The sequence below is a fragment of the Magnolia sinica genome, chromosome 3 (genome assembly GCF_029962835.1).
Source record: "Magnolia sinica isolate HGM2019 chromosome 3, MsV1, whole genome shotgun sequence".
NCBI lineage: Eukaryota > Viridiplantae > Streptophyta > Magnoliopsida > Magnoliales > Magnoliaceae > Magnolia > Magnolia sinica.
Window position 1 is genome coordinate 215,438 of NC_080575.1, and position 22,721 is coordinate 238,158.

The 22,721-nt window shown below is 41.1% G+C and overlaps 1 protein-coding gene across 12 annotated transcripts in view; it reads right to left on the minus strand.

Annotated features, from left to right (window-relative positions):
- Positions 1-22,721, minus strand: part of LOC131239170 (ubiquitin carboxyl-terminal hydrolase 26-like) — a 100,621-nt gene that overhangs the window by 56,277 nt on the left and 21,623 nt on the right. For all 12 annotated transcript variants that reach the window (XR_009168076.1, XR_009168075.1, XR_009168074.1 and 9 more), the window contains 4 exons: positions 13,757-13,938; positions 11,577-11,861; positions 11,253-11,460; positions 1,080-1,151 (listed from right to left, as the gene is read on the minus strand). Coding sequence is in view for 9 of the 12 variants with exons in the window: in XM_058236730.1 (XP_058092713.1) it covers positions 1,080-1,151; positions 11,253-11,460; positions 11,577-11,861; positions 13,757-13,938 (747 nt within the window). In the remaining 3 variants the exon portion in view is untranslated. The remainder of the gene's footprint in view (positions 1-1,079; positions 1,152-11,252; positions 11,461-11,576; positions 11,862-13,756; positions 13,939-22,721) is intronic.

Consider the following 22,721-nt stretch of genomic DNA (forward strand, 5'->3'; position numbering starts at 1 on the left):
CACTGCAACCACTGTCAGTGTAATGTAAGTGGTCATGATTGCTTGTTTGCAATACACTCATGCGGTAAGTAGTAATCCAAACAGGCCCTTAATGATTAGCTGGATAGTGTTATGCTTCCCAGGTTATATATTGTTTAAGCACTATTTTCGGATCCAGAAGAAGTCCAATATATAATTTTGCAGTTTGCCTTGCATTAATTTAATTTTCAACGCATTTCTAGAATACAGCTACCAGAGCACATAGCTAAGACCAGCAATCCAGACACCTGCCACATGTGATAATGTAATCATTCCATGATACTGGAAAGTTTCCCCCCCACCCCCAGACGATTACTGCGACAAGCACAAGAAAATGATGCAATCAATGTGAAACAGACAACTAAGAATTGTATGCTAAGCCACCACCCAAAGCGTACATATGCCATATAATATACTTGGAGCCATAAACAAGCTGATAAATGCAGCCATTGTGTACTAGCATGGTTTGATGATCAAGCACCTCATATGCAATACCAATTTGAGCGAAACAATCAAATCATGTAACCATCACTGCTTTCTCCAAGACGGCTGATGTGTCTCATCTTGCAGAAGCAGAAACCATCACTCTCTGCTCTTGTCTTGAGCTCATTCCAGAAACCTTCTCTGGCCAGATTATCAAAGGGTGTTCTAAAAACTATAATTCATTGGGCAACTGCGGAAAACTATAAACTGTGGAAGTTGGGTTATCTTGGATAAGCTTGTGAGACAACATGCTTGGTAAATAGTATCTAGATGTTCTAAGACCATAGACTTTTCTCTTGCCAAGAATGGGCATCTTTCCCTCTTCCGATTGTGGGTTTCTTCATACCCACTGATGTGATTCCACTTCTTTAATAAAGTCTGATTATTCATAACAAATAAATATAAACTATGGAACTCATAAGCACATAAATAGCTACAAAGTTCAAAAGTAAACATTGTAAAACACATTTGACACGAGGAGGTTACTTGCAAAGGGGGCATTGATTTTGAAGTTCAGACCCAAGCATTATAAATAAATAAAAAATGAAAAAGATAAATCCATTAGTCCATTTACTTACCATTGAAGTCCTCTGGACGATGACACCACGTTTGCAAGTTAGATCAAGAGGCCTTTCCAGCAGTCGCAAATGCTGGTGTAAAAACAAAAGGATGCAAATAAAGATATGGCATAAAATGGTAAATACCTAAAACAAAGCATTATAAATGCCAAAGCTACACCCCTAACCACAACAGTGAAGTGCAGTGTCTAACACATTGTTAATCCATCAAATCACACACCTTCCCTGTATAAGTGGTAATTTTTCTCTTCTGACTGTTCTTTCATTAAAGCTACATTCAGTCATAGACTTCTTACATGTTTTGCCAGCCAGTCTGCAGCCCAGTTAGAGGGTTGGCGTCAGGTGGGAACCAGTCATCAAACTTGTGCCAAACAATTGCCATCATCATCTGAGTCTTACACCAACTGATTGGGGTCGGCTACATGAATCCTTTTCCAGCACTCCACTCTATCAAGGGCCATAACTTCAGTTAGGCCATAGGTCTTTGAGTCTTTGGAATGTCACGTTGTTCGAATTCATGTTGGAAGTTATGGCGTAACTTTAAGTTTGACACGAATTGCCAACTTGACGTGGTTGGGGACTGGCAATGAGAGCGTAAACTCCTAAAGGTGCAATGTAATGGACTATTACATAGGTTGATCACTATCAAGCACTATCTAACACACAATTACAATCAACGAGTTTTGACCCAAACAATCATGATAATTAATGTTCAAGCCTCCCATGAATTCGAAAGGTGGTAGCATCTGTTAAACTGAAGGATGGGTTGTACATCCTATCTTCCCACCCAGCTGCTACTATTTAGCTTGAAGTGCTGCAAACCGTGACCAAAGGATCTAGAAAAAATGCTAGAGAAAAAGATACTTCTGTGTATATGTGGCACCTTCGGCTTTGTCATCCCAACAAGGATAGGCAGAAAACATGCATGTGAAGATAACTACGATGTCATCTTCGAAAGGGAACAAAGATCAAACTACTCAACTCCTCGAGACCGTAAACATTGACATATGTGACCCATTCAATGTAAACTCTAGAGGAGGGTATGAGTATTTCGTCACATTCATAGATGACTACTCTCGATTTGGTCTCATGTTTTTTATACAGCATAAATCAGTTAACTTTGAGACATTCAAAATACATAAGCCCTTGGTTAAAAAATAATTGAAAAGAAGTATGAAAGTGTTTGGGTCAGACTAAGGTGGGGACTATCATTCTAATGAGTTCAAATTGTTTTTTCAAAGATGAGATTGTCACTCAATGGACCAGACCTTACACTCTTCAATAGAATGGGATTACAGTGAGAAGGAACTGTACACTGTTATATATAATTAGGTCCATGATTTGCTATGTTTCGCTTCCAATTTCCTTCTGAGGGTGTGTAATGGAGACTAAAATGTACCTAATGAATAAGATGTCAGATTTGCTCAATGACCCTCAATCAAGTGGTCCTTTTCTTATATAGAAATCATTTTCCCTAATTACAATATATCCCTCAATTACAGTATCTCCTAATTACAACATAATATCTCCTAATTACAGCAGCATCTATATCCCCTAATTACAGCATAATATCTCCTAATTACAGCAGCATCTATATCCCCTAATTACAGCATCTATATCCCCTAATTATAGCAGCATCTATATCCCTTAATTACAGCATAATATCACCTAATTACAGCATCTATATCCCCTAATTACAGGAAAGATATTTACATATCTGTTTTCTAAATAACTGTACAATTTATTTATGGTATGTTATCGATCCTACTAACATCCCCCCTCAAATTGATGTTGGTCGATCAAGAAGCATCAATTTGCCAACAAGAAACTGATGACGTAGTCGTGTCATAGTTTTGGTGAAGACGTCCGCTATCTGAAGGTCGCTTGAGACATGTGGAAGAGAGATAACCCGAGTATCAACAGCTTCCAAAATAGAATGACAGTCCACCTCGATATATTTGGTACGCTCGTGATAGATAGGATTGGTAGCGATCTGAGTAGCACTCGTATTATCAGCATGAAGAGGAGTGGGAGTAGACTGAGGAAAACCTATTTCGGCAAGTCACGGAGCCACATAATCTCTGAGCAAGCTGCCAACATGGCACGGTACTCGGACTCGGTCGAAGATTTGGAAACACGATCCTGTTTCTTATTCTTCCAAGAGATAAGTGAATCACCAAGAAACATACACCACCCGGTGACAGACAGGTGAGTATCAGAACATCCTGCCCAGTCAGCATCACTAAAAGCCACAGGGCAAAGAGGAGTACCAGTAGAGAAGAACAAGCCACTGCGAGAGGAACCCCGGAGATATCGAATAATTCGGCGGACCGCCGCAAGATGAAGGTGGCGAGGAGACTGCATAAATTGACTAACTTGCTGGACAGCAAAAGAGATGTCAGGCCGTGTAATAGTGAGATAATTGAGACTACCAACTAACTGTCGAAAAACCATGGGATCAGGAAGGAGATCCCCCTCCTCACGTCGATACTTGACATTCACTTCCAAAGGGGTATCCACGGAAGAGGAGTCCTGCGAACCAGACAAGGAAATCAAGTCCTCCGTGTATTTATACTGATGCAGGAAACCCCCAGAGGAATCGGACTGAACTTCCAAACCGAGGAAATACCGGAGAGGACCAAGATCCTTCATACGGAATGAATCATGAAGATGCTACTTGAGTTGATTAATGAGGGCAAAATCAGTCCCAGTGATGACAATGTCGTCGACATAAACCAAAAGAAGAGCGATACCAACAGAAGTCATACGAAGAAACAATGAAGAATCATATTGGCTTTAGATGAAAGAAAATCGAAGTAAGGTAGCTCGGAACTTATCAAACTAGGCCCAGGGAGCCTGTTTCAAACTATACAGAGAACGCTTCAGCTTACACACATTCAACGTCGACGATGAGCAGAGGCCAGGAGGAGGTGTCATGTAAACATTTTCCTGTAAATCACCGTGAAGAAATGCATTCTTCACATCCATTTGGCAAAGGGACCATCCCTGAGAGGCTGCAATGGCAATAATAGTACGCACAGTTGTCATTTTAGCGACAGGAGCAAAGGTCTCCTCATAGTCAACCCCATATTCTTGGTGGTTACCAATGGCAACCAAACGAGCCTTATAACGGTCCACAGACCCATCGGGCCGAACTTTCACAGAAAAAACCCACTTACACCCAATTAGCTTGACACGAGAAGGACAAGGGACCATGTCCCAAGTCTGATTTTCTCGAAGAGCTTGAAGTTCTTCCTGCATAGCCTTTCTCCAACACTCATGTTTATCAGCTTGTCAGTGGGAATTAGGAATCGACACAGTTGATAAGGTAGCCGTGAAGGAGGTATGAGGGAAACCATACCTATCTAGTTGATGAGAAGTACAGCCAGATCATCGAGGAGGGTGCAAAACGGGATCAGGTGGCAGATCAGACTCAGAAAGGGGTAGAGTTGGTCGACGGCGTTCATACACAAAACCAGGCTTGAAGCGTTCAAGAGGGCACATCAAATCATCAAAGTGAGGAAGAACAGAAACTGCAGGGGATGATGTAATAGAACTAGGAAAGAAATATTGATGCTCAAAGAAAACGACATTACGAGATATATGAAATTTATTGGAAGAAGCATCATAGCACACAAATCCTTTTTGAGATAAGTTATATCTCATAAAGACACATTTCACAGATTGCGCAGAGAGTTTATGATGTTGATGCGGAGGTAGATGCACAAAACAGACACAGTCAAAAGTGTGCAAGTCAAGAAAGCTAGGGTGCTGTTTATGCAGACGATAGAATGGAGAGTCGAAATTTAGCACTTTAGAAGGCAACCTATTAATCAAGTATAATGTTGTAGCTAAAGGTTCAACCCAAAATTTAGGAGGAACAGAAGATGCAAGTAACAAGGTCCAAGCAACATCTAACAAATGTCCATTTTTACGCTCAGCCACGCCATTCTGTTGGGGCGTATAAGGACACGAGCGGTGAGAAACAATTCCTTTGTGACGAAGAAACTCAAGAAATTCGTGAGACATATATTCTCCACCAGAATCAGATCGTAAAGTCTTAATGCTAGTGGTAAATTGATTCTCAACATATGCTAGAAACGATTTGAAAACAACAAAGACTTCAGACTTGTAGCGCAGAAAATATACCCAAGTATGCCGACTATGGTCATCTATGAATGTCACAAAATATTTATAATGAGCATGAGAAATGACAGGAGTAATGCCCCATACATCACTATGAACAAGGTCAAAGCAATTCTTTGCCCTACTCTCGGAAGAAGGGAAGGGAAGGGAAGAATCTTACTTTTTCCGATTTTACACATAAAACAATCAAAAGACAAAGCATGAGGCAAAGAAGTATCTTTTTTTCCTAACGAACCAGAATTCAGCAAATGAGATAAAACAACATTGTTTGGATGGCCTAAACGTTTGTGCCATACTTCACAATTATTGGACAGTAGTACAAGCAAAGAAATGATACTAAGAATGGAAAAGTATAATGGAAACAGTCTCCCAACTTTAAGCCCCTTCGCTATTGTCCTCCCCGACACCGGATCCTGCACATGACAACCATCATGAGAAAACTGAACATTATAATTATCATCCACTAATTGTCCAACCGAGATAAGACTCGTAGAAAGCCCAGGTGATACAAAAATATTAGTAAGTGATGGTGCGATATCACCAACCCCAGTAATCGGTAAACGATGGTCATTAGCAACTTGAATATTAGAAGAACCAGTGTACTTACAAATATTGTTAAGCATATCAGGAGAACTGGTCATGTGATTGGATGCAGCGGAGTCAACAAGCCAAGATTGAGAGGGTATAATAAGTATAGTACCCTTACATTGCAGCCCTAAAGCGGAAAATGCCAATACAATCATTTGCTGCACCATTTTTGGTGTAAGGGCAGGTGTAGCAGCAGTGGAAGATGACACTAGAGCGAGATTTTGAGTGCTGGTTACCCCATCCGAAGTGTGGCCAGTAGCAGTAGCATGATAAGCATTCACGGGTCAGTTTTGAGGACGTGTTGGGCATTCTTTGATGATGTGCCCCTTCTGTTTACAGTAGTTGCAAAACTTTTTAGCACATTAGGCAGCAATATGCCCATAATCTTTGCAACTGTAGCACTGAACTGTACGCATGTCTCGAACCCTCCCTTTGCCTTGAGCAGCGTATGCGACAACATTCTCTTGCGGAAGCGAAGATTGAGTAAGAAGACGTTCCTCTCGAAGAAGTGCTCCAAAACACACATCAAGAGATGGTGAAGGATCCATGTGCATCAGGTTGGAGCGAATAGACTCAAATTCTGGCCTTAGTTTCATTAAAAACTGGTCTCTTTTGCTAACTTCATGGACTGCTTGAACAGTAGAGAGGGACTCGACCGACACGTCGGCATACACGATATTGGAAAACTCAGCCCAAAGATTCTGAAAACCACAGAAATATTCCTGAACAGAGTGTACCTTGGGAATAGGCAGCAAGATCAGTTTCCAACTGAAATCGTCGGGCGGAATGATCGTGATGATAGACTATTTTCAAGTACTCCCACATCGATTTAGCCGTCTTACGCGGCCTTAAATTGAGCATAAGCAGTGGATCAATAGACCCAAGAATCCAAGTCATCACGCGAGCATCTTTCACCTTCCATTGGACCAACGTCGTAGGATCGATAGGTGCTAGATCACTCCCATCAATATGACCCCATAACTCCTTTCCCATGACAAAAAGTTGAAACTGAAACTCCCAAGCAGCATAATTCTTCCCTGTAAACCGAGTTTGAAAGACTTCTGAGTTGGAGTTGTTAGCCATAACTAGAATCTCTCGAAATGCACTAAAAAAACTGCAAACCAAAACCCGCACCTAAGAAACCAGAGAACCAGAGCCTAGAACCACGAAAATTGGACCAAAGACAAGGTTGCAGAGAGTGGCTCTGATACCATGTCAGATTTGCTCAATGACCCTCAATCGAGTGGTCTTTTTCTTATATAGAAATCATTTTCCCTAATTACAATATATCCCTTAATTACAGTATCCCCTGATTACAGCATAATATCTCCTAATTACAGTAACATCTATATCCCCTAATTACAGCATAATATCACCTAATTACATCATCTATATCCCCTAATTACAGCATAATATCACCTAATTACAGCATCTATATCCCCTAATTACAGGAAAGATATTTACAAATATGTTTCCTAAATAACTGTACAATTTATTTATGGTAAGTATGTTATCAATCCTACTAACATAAGATTCCAACTAAAGTAGTACCCAAACACCATTTGAACTGAGGAAAGGTGACAGGCAGACTCATGGCCACATTGTCATCTGGTGGTGCCTTGCAATTGTGAAAGATTCAAATGTTGGTATGTTGGAATCGAGGCGTACCAAGTATCTCTTAATTAGATATCCAAAAGAATCCAAGGGATATGAATTCTATGACCTTGAGAGCTAAAGAACTTTGATTGGCAGAGATATCTTCTTGGAAGAAGACTTTGTTCGAGATAATAAGGGTGATCGCATGGTAGATCTCGCCTTCGAGTGCTCTTGTGATGCCCTGTTCCAGAAAACCATATCCAAGATCCTCAGCCCACACCTACATTACGTCGAAGTCAGAGACCCCACTAGTAACCCGATAGATTCTTCTGTCTCGGAGAGGTCTTCACAGCAGTGTTAGACAGTCTTCAACCATACCTGCCTGCCTACCAGGAAGCCATAGTGAGCATAAATTGAGACACTAGGTTGTAGTCATAGACACCGAGATGGAGTCCATGTATTACAACCACGTGTGGACTTGTAAAATACCTGGGAATGTCGAGCCAATCAAATATACATGAATATACGAGAGGAAGCAGAAGGAATGAAAGGTGGAAACATACAAGGCCAAGCTTGTAGCCAAGGGTTACACTTAGGAAGAAGGGATAGACTTATAAGGAAATGTTTGCTCCTGTTGCTATGATAAAGTCCATTTGCATTGTACTAGCCATAGTTACCAAGTTGGATTACGAGATTTAGGAGATGGACATCAGGACAAACTTCCTCGGTGGTTTTTTTTTTTTTTTTTTTAAAGAGATATATGGAAAAACCTAAGGGATTTCACCAGCCTGGACAGGAGTTTAAAGCGTGCAAGCTCCATCGATTGATATATGGCCTCAAAGCATCTAGGAGTTGGAATCGTCATTTTGATGTGGCAGTTCATTCTCATAGAGTGAACTGTGCATCTATATCAAATCCACTAGAGTCAAGTATGCTTCGTTGTCCTCTATGTAGACGATATTCTCTTTATACAGAGATATTGGATTCATGACAAAGGCTGCATCTATATCAAATCCACTACAGTGAAGTATGCTTCATGGTCCTCTATGTAGACGGTATTCTCTTTATACAGAGATATTGGATTCATGACAAAGGCTATTGTATGGCTCTCCACCACTTCTGATATGAAGGATTTGGGAGAGGTATTCTCAATATTAGACTATATCAGAACAGAGCTTCATGCCTATTGGGTCTCTCCCAAGCAACATAATGGAAATGGGGCTTGCAAGTTTCTAAATGGCCAACTCCAATAAAGGTGGTGTGCCTTTTAGGTATAATATTGCTCTCTCAGGAAATGATTGTCCAATAAGAGGAGCGGCAGGCCATGGTTGGGGTTCCCTACGAGTCTCGTACATGGAGCCTGATGTATATTATATTGTGCACAAGGTCTGACATTGCCAGCGTAATGAGAGTGATGAGCCGATACCAGCACAATCCCAACATGAATCATTGGACAGCAGTTAAGCATATCATGAAATACTTGAGGACGAAGGATCTTGTCCTAGTTTATGTGTATGAGGATTTGCCAATAGTATGATACACCAATGTGGAGTTTCAAGAATATACGGATGCTGAGCATTCGACAAATGAATACATTTTCTCGATGGCAGGTGGTACTATGAGCTGGCGTAGCACCAAGGAGAAGTGCATTACAGATTCTACTGTGGAAGCTGAGTAAATGACCGCCAGTGAGGCATCCAAGGAAGTCATGGCTTAAGAGTGGTTTAGCCATGTGCAATGGAGAACATGAACTGCAATGTTTAGGAGTAAGTTTCTTCAAGGCTCTAAAAGGGCAAGGGTCAAAGCAAAAAGGACGTGGTTGCAGATTGTAAAAGAAGATTTGATCACTCATATGAGGATATGGTCAACTTGGATGGTTTGGCCATGTGCAATGACAACCAAGAACTGCACCGATTAGGAGTGAGTGGGAACAAGTTCAAGGCTCTAAAAGGGGCAAGGGGAAGGTACAAAAGGACGTGGGTGGAGAGAGAACAGATCTGATCATGTGTGGATATGATCCTTGATTGAATGGAATGGTAAATTCATGAAGCCACGGGATCTAGATGTTCCTTGATGTGTGCGTGCAGGCGTGTATAAAGGATGAGGGTGAAGATAGTAAGAAAAGATTTGATGATCTATGTGAGGACATGGTCCTTGACCGAGTGGAATGGCATAACAACACGTGTAGCCATAAGATTTAGATGGCCCTTTGTCTGTTAGGGCTGCAACGTGGGCTCAAGTCAACCCAAAACTAACTGAGCAGCCTCAGTTCAAGTCGGTTTGGGTCTGGTTGTCAAGCTATTTGAGTAGGGTTGGAAACTCCAATCATATTCAACATCGAGTTGGGAATAATCACATCGTTTTTTGTCAAGTTGGGTCATGTCAGGTTAGTTTAGGGCAAGGTTGACAAACTTGAGACTCGGAATTGACTCGATCCATCCATATATTTGACTCGCATGACTCAACACAATGACTCAGGTGAATGATGTTTTGATACGATTAGCCTCCTTGTGATGGCTGTATCATGTACTTTGGCCTACGAATTAAACATCCAAATCATGGACTCCTACTTAGATGGATCACAAAGTAAAAATTAAAATTCACACTGACCTAATTTTTTAACCGCCTAAATGGTGGATGTTAAAGAATGGAGAAGGAAGAATAGTGAAAAAGAAGAAAAGAGATGAAAAGCCAGGAATCGGCTGCAGGTTTAGAACTCGTTCGCGTCACCGAGTGACTGGAAAGCTCAGAAGAACTCTCCCCGCTTCACTTACTGCTTTTCCTCCCACTGAGTATGCACCATTTTTTACTCAAGGGAACATAAGAACACGGTTGACTTTTGCGATTCCCAAGGCAACTCCCCAAGAGAGCCAACCTAGGTTTAAGGTTGAGCATAGAGGAATTTGGGTTGAGTTTGGGTTGGGCACCTCAAGTAAGAAATTAGGCAGGTTGGGTTCTGGGTTGGGTCCTCTTGAGATTGGGTCAGGCTGGGGTTGACCCTCCACCCAACCCAACCTGCCTGAATAGCACCCTTGGTGAGTGGGTGGGCGTGGCTCGGTGGGTGTGAGAGGGGTGTAAAGGACATATGTAGAGACAGTAAGAAAGATTTGATGACCTGTGTGAGGAACTGAGGATATACTCAATATTGTAGAATTACAAAACAAGATTCATGTAGCTTTAAGGATTACGTGGTTCTTGATGTGTGTGAAGGACAAAGTGGAATGTGCGTGTGATAGACTGGAATTGCAAAACAATATTTGTGTAGCTGTAAGGCTTAAATGGTCCTTGATGTGTGTGTTGTGTGTGTGTGATTGTCCTGGACAGGTGTAAAGGACAGTGGAATATGTGGTGTGAGTGCGACAGAGTGGAATGACATAACAAATTCATGTAGCCGTGAGGATAGATGATCCTAGATGTGTGAGTGTGTGGCAAAGTGGAATGGCAGAAGAAGATTCATGTAGCTATAAAGCTTAGATGGTCTGTGTGTGTGATTGGGGGTGGTTGCGCATGAACAGCATGAGTGTACATGACAGAGTGGAATGGTGGAATATGATTTGTGTAGCTGTAAGGCTTAGATGATCTTTGATGCATGCATGCAGTTGGGTGGGCAAGCGTACATGTGTGGCTGCATGTGCATCTGCTTGTGTGCATGTCTCATGGTGAAGGCTGTGAGGCACCATCTTTAACTCAACATGGATATCTTACACATCAGGAAAGTTGGCACATGTGCATGCAGTACACATGAAGTTCACAGAAAATTTTTAAAGGCACATAACATACACACAAGACAGCTACCAGAGAAACCAAGATAACACATGAAAAGTTTGTGAAGTTGACATTTACCTTAACGCATTTAACAGAATCTATTACATCCTCCAAACTTTCTGGTTCTACAGAAGAAGAAACATTCTTCCCACTTGCTGTGACATAACTTCTCCATTTGGACAGCCATGACGAAGGCAGTAAATAATACTTGCAACCAGGAGAAAGTGCAATACTTTTTCCCTGCCATAACTTCTCATGATTCTGGCGTTGTTTCAGCTTGGCTGCTCTGTTAGCATTAACTGTAAGTCAAGACACTAAACTACGATTTCTTTTTCTTTTTTTTTAGAAAGGTACTAAACCACAATATTAGCATTCAACTATTGATAAATCTTTTTTCAATACCTAAGGCTATCCTCCAAGCACGCAACTTCTGTCATTTCCAAACTGCAAACTGCACAAGTTTCTGAATCCGAAGGGAAGGGCGAACAACCTGAAGGATCATCAGGCTTTACTGTACTGGCACTTTCAAGGAGAAAAAGCCATAAACTCTCAGGAATTAACAAACGCTTCGCTCCAGCAGCTTGCTCTGGCAAGAGTCCTCCATGAGGGCATCGAATCGAAGCTGTTGGTTCGCTATCAGCATCACATGGAGAATCAACATTCTTTCTGCGTAACCATTGTGACAACCTACCAGATAAAAGGTTTGTAGCGAAGGAATCACAGAAAGCCTTCAACAAGAAAACTACAAGATATGGCTGCGATCAAAACTGATTGGTAAACATAAAACAATTTCAGCAGTGATATCCAAAGTTCTATGTATCAAACAACCAGTAATATCAGCCAACATTATTGCTATTGCACCATACAATTATGAAACATAGGGGGAATAATCACATCATCATCATCATCATCATCATCATCATCAAAGCCTTATCCCAATTAATTGGGGTTGGCCACACGAATAATATTCCTCCACTCCACTCAATCAAGGGGAGTTTGTAATGTCATATTGTTCAGATTCATGATGGATGCCGGCCACCGACTGACACAACCTCCTTTATCCAGGCTGGGGGACTACCAATGAGAGGACAACTTCCGTAGGTTCAATGTAATAGACTATCACATAGGTTGATTACAATCAAGCTATCTAATAGTCTATTACAGAGGTGGATTATAATCAACAAGCTAACTAGGGATTGGGTAATATAAGCCAATATCACAAGGTACCGGCTTGACCCCTTCAGTATAATGCACTGCATCATCAATACATCTGATATTATTGCTTACATCGACGATCACACACCACAATTACTGCAAAAATCAGAAAAAAAAAAAAAAAACTGAAAATCCTTACATGTCCTCAGCATCCTTGTTTTCAGATTGCAATGAGAGAGAGAGAGAGAGAGAGAGAGAGAGATATATATATATATATATATATATATAGAGAGAGAGAGAGAGAGAGCACAAAATAAATAGAAGGGTAAGGAAAGTGAATAAAGTCTTACCTTTCTGTGCTTTCAGATTTCTACCTAGCCCGAAGAGAGGTGTTGTAATCCTAGGTTTTTCTATTTCTCTTTACTTATTTTATGAGTATCTTTTTCCTTTTGTTTTCTTTTTTCAAGTTGTGAAATGGCTACATGGTGCTAATCTTGAGGGCCAATGAGTAGCTACAATGAGAAGAAGAAAGATGGACGAGAGAGAGAGAGAGAGAGAGAGAACATGACACGCTTGGGGTGTATTGAAACCCTAGCCCTCTACTCTTATTTATAATAGTAAAAACGTGAATGGGCCCAATAGGCCTTATTACATGGACTTGTGAATGGGCCCTATGGGCCTTATTACATAGACTTGAGCCCAATGAGCCATATTCAACTATCAACCTTTCAACACAAGTAAACTGATCACTTACACTTTTGGTTCATCTAAACCTAAAGAAAAGAAAATCTATTCTGTCAAAGCCTTTATGATTTAAGTCATATTGTTTATCAATTAGTTTATGGCCTACTTGGATAGGGTGAAACCAAAATGTGTAAATAGAAAATCCCCTGGATTCCTCAAACCAGGGAAATGAAAGGAAAAAAGGAAGGGAATCCTTCTCCACTTACAAGTATTGTTTAGCAATGTGAATTTCTATGGAAATGAACTTTCTTTTCCATGGCCATTGTTTGTTTTGCCACTTCGAAATGTGTAAATCTACCTAAATGAGGAAAGGTGCAATAACAACAAATTTAAACATCACATTAGAGGGCCATTGCATTTTCCCAACAAATAAGGAAATTGCACTTTTGAGGAAAAGCTAAGACAAGGAAATCAATCTCCCCCTTTCTCAAATTGAGGAAATTGTCATATCACAAGACTTTGTTTCTTTTCCACTGTTCTTCACAGTTCTCTCTAAAACAAATTACACATTTAATCAAGTTACATCAAGAAATTACAGTTTGATATCTTGATCATGCTTCGGAACATTTAGTGGTCACATTTATTACAACCCCTGACCAAAATAACTATAAACTCAACAAAAAGGAGAAATAAGAAAACACCTGTCACAGGAAAATGAGAAATGAGAAATAAGAGAGTTATACCATGATTTAGAAACATAATACTGATTTCCATCAAGAGAGTGTCCTGCAATTGCCGCCTCAGCAAGTTGCTTCATAAATGCTCTACGATCCCTATAATTATCAGCAAAAACTGCAGTCTCCGCCTCATCCTTGAGGCAAAGAATGCAACAGTCGTCACAACTCAAAACCGGTCCCCCTCCGTACTGGAAAAGCAAACAGCACACGAGAATTATCATAAAATAGCACATGAACCCTCAAAAAGAAGACAAGATCAAAACAAGAAAAAATCTCCATTCGAGAAAAGTCAGCAGCCAAAGATGCAAAAATATCCAACTATAAACCGTATTCAGTTATCTTCCACCTTGATTGGTGAAATAGAACTTGTAAAGTGAATCCCAGATACTTAGGACAATGCTTTAATGATGATTCACTTTTCCTGGGTAGACAATTAACGGAAAGTACAAAGAAAAGAAAAAGAATCTACATGAGATTTTCATAGACATAGAGAAAGCATGTAGGGAGGTTATGTGCAACTAGAAGTAAAAACATTTAACTATAAACCATATCAATTATATATTCAATCTTGATTGCCAAACAGAGACTGTAAAGCCACACCCAAATAGTTGGGACAAGGTTATGATAGCGATGATTCAATTATATCAAACTTTCTACTTGGATAACTGATGGATATGTATATTGGAATGAGGAAGAAACTAAAAATGGTTTCTATAAATATGAAGTATATAAGATAAACTACCTAGGAAGGTTATGTGGCGGGTAATGATGAGGAAAAGGGTCTCAGAAAATATATCGACATTATTAAAGACACCCATGAGGCTAGAGCCACTGAGATGGTTCGATCATGTGCTTAGAAAATCAAAGACAACCCTGATAAGGGAATTTGACTATGGTTATAGGGCCTAAAAGGAGAATGAAGGTAAGACCTGGAAGGATTGGCCCAAGATGGTGAGAAGGGATGACCAAGATAGGAACGATCAGTGAAATGAACTCTAAAGCAAGTCCAATATAGTTGGGCCAAGGCTATGATGTTGATGAAGGTAACATATACCAAATGCGCATTGGCAAATGTTAATTATATTTTGCTCAGTCTGTCCTTACATGTCGCATGATACCATCATCATTGTTATATGATGATTAGTCTTTGAGAAACTTCTATGGTTTACCCTACTATTTATTTTATTTCTTTATACATTTAACATGCATCCTATTTTCCAAGCAATGTTGAGAGTGGAAAGTAATAAATCACACACCTTGGGGCAGTGGATAGGTGATACACCGATTATGCGCCTTTTTTGCACATAATACATAGGAATCGTCATTCCTTTTTGCAAAGATTGTCCATGGTGAGCACTCTGTTCCTTCTAACCAGCCACACAAAGCAGCAACCTTCAGAGGAGCTCCATACCTCCAAAATTGAAAACTATGTGAAGATGGGGTGGAAGGGGGAACTAGGGACTTATAAAAGGACTGAACTGAAAATTTCTGGGAACTATGGTCTTTCCAAATGACCATGTCTTCCACCGTCTCGTCTATCACAACCAATTTCAGTTTCTCAAAAGGTTCAAGATGGCTTCCGTTTCCTCATCGGATAGACCTCTTCAGCTTAGGGGCATCCATACTATATCGGCACCAATGTTGGAATAGCAAGCAGCTATAGAGATGTTCTTGTTAGTAGCCCAAGTTCACCAAACTCAGGAACACATCCTTCAACACACAATCCCCTATCCATGGATCCTCCCAGAAGTGAATTCAGGTTCCTGCACCAACTGCAAACGAGATGCCTTCTTTGAACTTTGACGTGACTGAGAATATGGTCTACCAAAGGCCTGAAAGTTTATATTTTAAGGAGCCTCTAATCAACCACCCTCCCGGCCTCGTTCCATACTTACTAGCAATCCACCACCCCCCAAACGATATTGTAACATCTGCAAATTGAAGGTGGGTAATCAACGGACCCGAGCAAGCCACCTTGAAACCTCGAATTAAACCCACTTCCTGACCTTATAGTAGCATCCTACTCAAGGCATCTGCCACAACTACAAACAGAAATGAGGATAACGGATCACCTTGATGCAAGCCTCAAGAAGCTTTGAAGAAAGCCACAAGAGATCCATTTACAAGGGCTGAGAAGAAATCTTCGGCAAAGGAGACTATCTCCTGTTTGATCTCTTCCCAAAAAACTTGGACAAAGGCCAAGGGAAAGCCATCCAGCCCAGGGGCTTTGTCCCTTCAAGAGAATCCACCGATGCCTTCACTTCTTCCTCCAACACCAGTCTCTCAAGAGCCAAAACTTTAGCTGCCAATAACCTTGGAAAATGCAGGTTATCCAGTAGAGGGACCTCCCAAGTCTCACCGGTCAACAGCTGTCCGTAAAACTGGACTATAGCGTTGCAGATTTGAGCTTTGTCCACCACCCTTCTGCAATTAATCATTAAGCTACCTATGTGATTATTCTTTGATCTTGCGCTTGCCATATTGTGAAGAAAAAAAATCTTGTATTCGAATCATGTCGCCATCTTTTAGCCATGTCATACACAATCTTTGTCACTATTTGATTTCTTCTTCCTTGACCCTTCTCGCATAGATATAACCCATATCTACCCTTCTTTTACTCTCACCTTCTGTAAGCGATCCACCTTCTTCTTTCAAATCTAGATCATGGATTTCTGAGAGTATTGCATCTATTTCCTCCTCCCTGCTGCCCAAGAATTCCTTCTTCCAAGCATTAAGTTTTCCTTTCAGAAGACAATTTTTGGCTAAGAATGAAACCCGTGTACCTTCCACTTCAAATGAAGAGCACCAATCCCTTGCAAGCTTGTTGAAACCTTCAACTTCTAACCATGCCACAATTGAAAACAAAACAGTCTTGGCCCCCAATTTTCTTCATAAATTTCCAAAAGAATTGGACGGCAGTCAGATACAATCCTAGGAAGCCACCTGCTTGGAAATGGGGAACTTCTTGACCCAATTCGCCAAAACTAAAAACCTATCGATGCGGGACATTGCCGGCAACACCCGCCCATTGGACCAGGTGATCATGGCTCTCCTTCAAGTGGCAAATCCACCATCTCATTACATTGAACCCATTTAGAAAAGTCTTTCATACTAGAAGTGATCTTCCTAATCCTTAGCTTCTCAAAAGAAAACTACGTGACATTGAAATCACCAGCCACACACCATGGATATGGCCATATGGACCTGATTGCTTCTAATTCATCCCAAAAATGAGGACTATGGGCAAACTGACATGAGCCATATACTACCGTGAAGGTCCAAAGAAAATTGGAATTCTTCTCCTCAAGCACAACAAAAACTAAGAATGAACCCACCTATGCATCTACTCTGATCCACTCTTGATCATTTCAGGCAACTACAATCCCCCCTACAGCGCCTATTGCATCTAGCACCACCCAGTCTTTGGACTTAATCCCCCACATGGAATCGAGCATTTTTGTCATCAAAGTATTACAGCTTTGTTTCCTGTAGAGATAGCAATTGCACCTTTTCCTTTCAACAAACATCCCAGATATGCAGTCCTTTATCCCTGCACCCCAGCCCTTGAACATTCCAAAACAGAAATTTCATTGAGCAACCTTCTCACCCTTGAGCCACCTCTTTTGTGCGTATATTCTGCTATCAAAGTCGTAATTGATAGTTAACTCCAGATTGCCAATTCCTGCCATGCCTTAGCAATTTCCTGACTCTCACCACCTGCGGGCTTGCAACCATTGACTACCTCTTGCTGCCATGAATTGCATTACCTCTTTGAAATCGTTATCTAAACGTCCATAAGAAACACCCACCACTCTTTCCATCCAACCCAAGCCATCTTTCATCCATTTCTTATCACAGGCAGAGGGCTCGTGACTCCCAACGAAACAGTCCTGGTAAAATTTTTGCTCCAAAGCAACAGTCCGTCCTTAAGTATTATGAAACCCTTATGTCGGTACCAAAAGATCCTTTACCTTGGCCTACTTCCGCCCTTGTCTTAAGAGTTGCGTTCAGAAGTTCCTCGTCCTCTAGTATTTCATTGACCATTGGGTTGCTACCTTCAAAATGCCAAGGAAGAAGTAACAACTCATGATCTCCTTCAACCATCACTGCCAAACGAATTAGTTCTTCCTACGTTGTCAGAGAGGCTTGAAATCAGACTCCTAGAACTTCACCCACGAGTTCTACATCCGATGTATGACCATAGCATGACCTTTGTTTCAAAGCGGGGGACCCTACTAACTCCTGAGGAGACGGCCCTCCTTTGAATGAAAGAAAAATCGAATTTTCACACGTGACAGACTTAAGAGGCATACGAGCTTGGTGGATGCACTCACCTCGCGATTGGGATAATGTACAAGGGCAAAAAGGGATCTGACTTTGCCTGCTTCCACTTGTGCATCTCCTTCGCACGAGCATGCCCTTCCAAAACCACCACACGATCCTCTGATTTCTTCGAACGCATCACCACACGTAGTTAGTCTTGTTCAAAACCAAAAAAGATACCCAACCTACTTCATCGATTTCTACTTCGGAGTTGCACTCAGACACCTTCGAACCACATGTCGAATTTTCCTCTTCTCCTTCTGACAATGGAATTCCTTCATACATATCAGCCCCTCCATATGTCTGGAAGCGAAAGGTTCTTTTTCTTAAGACTCACATCGCCTCTACACCTGCTCTTCTCCTCCTGCCACATATCAGAAGGAGATGACATCCAGCCTCCACACACTTGACACAAGCATTCGCCTCGAGCATTGAACCATACTAATGCAAAGCTTTGATATGATCCACAACCATCTCAACCCTCCATTCAAACCCAGAGACACATGTCAAAGATCTATTATCGCCTCCCTGAGCATCAATCTGTTGTGGACACATCCCCCAATTCTCCTCCGGAGTCTCGCAAGAGCACTGAAACAATACTCCATCTTCCTCCAAGGCAGCTATGCACAAATCGGCCTTTCCTTCCAAACTTTCCCCCCACCCGCGTGGTTGATTTCCCAACACCTCTTCCTCCACCTTAACTGAAACGGAGATCCTCCCAACTTTGATCGATATGGAGGTAGGGTAAAGAACCCCCTCCAAGCTTTCTGGTGGTTGCACTGACCTCAGCTCCCGATTCGATGTCGGGATCAATGGCTACAACCTCCCCCAGCACGATCCAAGGACACTAAAAACTTTTGAAATCCAAAGCTCAAGAGGAGCTCCCCGGATAAGAAAATAGGCCTTCCCCACCTAAAATCAACACATCCACTTCCAGCATATGCCGCCCACCTTCGAAAAAAGGCAACCGACCTCCACCCATGGTTTTAACGCAATCTAAATTTCGTCTTCTCCCACCAAGAAAAATGAAAATTCCCCGTCAAATAAACTACAAACTTCCTTCACCCATTTTCTGATATCCTCCAACGTCGTCACCTCCGCTACTTGGACCACTACCGACCAATTAAGCGGATTGCCTATGTCCCCCACTAACTGAGGATCGACGTAGACAATGGTTTCTTCCCCACTTCCCTCCTTCCAAACCCATGGTATGTTGTCTCTCAACGCATTCGCAAGACTCCCTCAGGTTTCTTCCCTTGTAATTCTCCCCCTTCAATGACCTGCTACCACTTCCGCAAAGGTACAACTATCCGACTATAACTTCTCCTCCATATTTGAATTCGAAGCACCATCTCTCTCAATAGCTTTTGCCTTCTGTCTCAACTCAGGGACGAGCTTCCCCTTCGTCTCTATCTTGTTGTTAACTTGTTCTGGCCCATATCTAGTTCATTGAAAAAATATCCTAAAGCCTCTGAAGCTTCGACCGTGTAAACTCGCCACCGCCCTTTCGACCTCCTCATCCGTTGCCATTCAGACGAACACTAACCCTTAGAGGGACCCTGATTTCCAATCTCAAAGAACAATAACTTCTTTGACATCGCCTACTCCAAAAACCATGAAAAAAGCATATATGTCCCATTCCGGAAGAATAGATTCCACAAACCTTCTTGGGAATACTAATATCATGTCAATGGTCGACTACCTTTTGCCCTCCTGCTCTTCGTTCCTTAAACATTCACCCACCCTTCCTCACTACCCTCTTCTTTTCCTTCATTGAAGACTCCCTCCCTATCTTTCCTTTTCCGCCGTCTAACGCCTATTGATTCTTGTGTTTCTTCCCATTTACCCTGCACGACTCGATTCAGATAGCTCTCGATCACGAGGTATCTTCATCCACCAAATATCCTTCCCTGTGCACATACGGTATCTTCATCCATCTTCCCTTCTCTGATTCATCAACTCATGCTCAACATCGAACTTCTGGGGCTAGAGGAACTGGTACACCACTTGTATTTAATGTCTGTTGGCTTTCGCACTCACCATCTCACCAATCGACCTTATGTCAGGCCTGCAACCCCAAATTTATTAAAGCTGAAATCTAAATATCGACCAATGCCCTTCATTGCCTTCTCTGAAAAGCTCAAGTTCTTCCCTTAATGCATCTCCAACATGCCATTTATAATTTCCAGACCATAAATCGCCTTTTGCACTGTAAGTTCTCCCCGAAAATGATTTCATGTTCATTTGCGTCAAAGCCCTCACTGCTTTCTCATTCATTCCTATCCTTATGAAGGTTTAGCCCCTAATCTCAGCCGAACTTTCTTTACTTGAGCTCCCAAACATCATGTGAAAGTCGATTCTGACCATTCCTCTGGGAAGTTGTCAACACACGGAGTTGAGAACTCGATCATTTGAGATAGGGTTCTCTTTCCTTTCCAATCAACCTTGTTAGGCTTTCAATTTCTCATTGGAATCCATCGTTCTCACTAGAGAAACAAAAGAAGAAGAAAGTATAACCCCCGCGGGTGCGCGCAGATCATTGCACCACCATACGGACAAAGTCTAGATGTCGTTTAGATGATGTGTGAATTGTAGAGTTGGCATGAAGATCATAACATCATTGATGATGGTAGCATAGGGTGATGGTTTATTGATACTGTGGAGATGAAGAAGGTGTTGGCAACATGATGACGAAGATGATGCCATGATGGCATGAAGATCATAACATCATTGATGATGGTAGCATAGGGTGATGGTTTATTGATACTGTGGAGATGAGGAAGGTGGTGGCAACATGATGACGAAGATGATGCCATGATGAGACTACCCCCAATCATGCTCTATTACCATGTTAACACATGATATTAGAGAAATAGATGAGACAAATGAAAGAGATTGAATGGAGAATTTGAGGATACACTATCCCTCTCAAATGGTTTACTTGTAAAAGATTTTTACAAGAAATAAGAACACCATTAATGAGAATAAGAGATAATAAAGAATAAATGATAATAAAATATTCCAAGTATACAAAACTATGACACTTTTAGAACTACTGGGTGATTTCCAGTCATAGTATTGGCTTGTTGTAATTTAGTTTTTTCATATTTTTTTTTAGTTTCTCTATTTTTCTGTGCCTTTTTTTGGCTCTGCTTAATAAATGATTTCATCTTTCCAAAAACAAAAAAAACAAAAAAAACAAAAAAAAAAAACACAAATACAATGCACAAGTATTGCAATACCTAGTTACTAAAATATCCAGGTCTTCCATAAGCCCTTATTCCAAACGGCACCTAAAAGCTACCTAAGAGATATTCTCTATTACCAAAAGTAGATGCTAGAAAATCTTTTCACTAGATGACTATATCCAGTGATCTTGAGCCTCCACCATGGCCAATTCAAAACCCAGCTAAAATATGAAGGTTGATCCAGTGGGCAGCGATCATAAAAAAATTTACCCGACTAGATATTGCTAGAAGAAAGACTAAGTTGATAATGATGATGTTAAGTAAGATAGTTTCTATATTAAACAAATTATTCCTCTTCTTTATCAACAAAACTCCAAGGCACATTGTTGTATTTTACTTTCATAGTGTTGGTGTGTATGGCTATGAGGTATCTTATCATTCTATTAGTAGTGATAAACAAATATTATCCAACTCTCTGTTACAGTCCAAAACTTCTGATGCAGGACAATTAACCACTTGCTCTAAAAGCTCGAACTGTTAGAGTATGGTGAATTAATCCATTTATCTCATAGCCCAGGCCCCACATCGCATGGGTTAGGACCTCAGCCGAACCCCCCTCATGGGCCCCAAATCAAATGGGCCGCCTACCCCGAGTGTGTCCCCGCATCCCACGGGCTACCCCACTTGAGCCTGGTGTGAAATGCGCATTAATCACGGTGTGAAATGCGCATTAATCACCCCCAGTGAGGAGTCTCAGACACGACACCTCCTCCGTGGGCCGCACCCACCCCGAGTGTGCCCCTGTATCCCACAAGCAACCCCACTCGAGCCCGGTGTGAAAATGCCCCTGCATTAAACTTCTCAATGGGATCAATAACAAATAGATAATAATAGGCAGTGCCTGCAAGCCAATAATCAACCATCCAAGGATTGACATGTAAAGAACTTACAATTAATTTGGGTTATTTGAATGCCCAAAAAAGTGTCAGGTGAATCAAATATGCTAGGAGAAGGCTAAGATGAGTATGACATTGATGATGTTGTGCGGGATAAGTTCGTCATCAAGCTAATTATTCATCACTTCTTTATCTGCAAAACTCCAAGGTGCATTGTTGTCTTCTACTTCCAAGGTGTTGGTGTATGTGTATGAGGGATATTATTATGCTCTCATTTCTTTTGTTCTCATTATACCAAAAAGCATATCTTCTCCAACTTCTTTGTAGTTGTTTTATCGTCTAGAACTTTACCATGAGAGAATTGACCAAATACACGTATATCAAAAGTAATGACTCCAAAGAAAGAATCAACTATTGAAGTAGTAACTTGTTGAGAATTTCCAATTAATTTGAGAGCCATAAAGGCCCCAAAATCATGTCAAGAGAATCAAATAATATAAATGAATAAATAAATCGGCTAAGAAAATCATTTTACACTCCAGAAATCAAGGGCCCTTCTAAAAT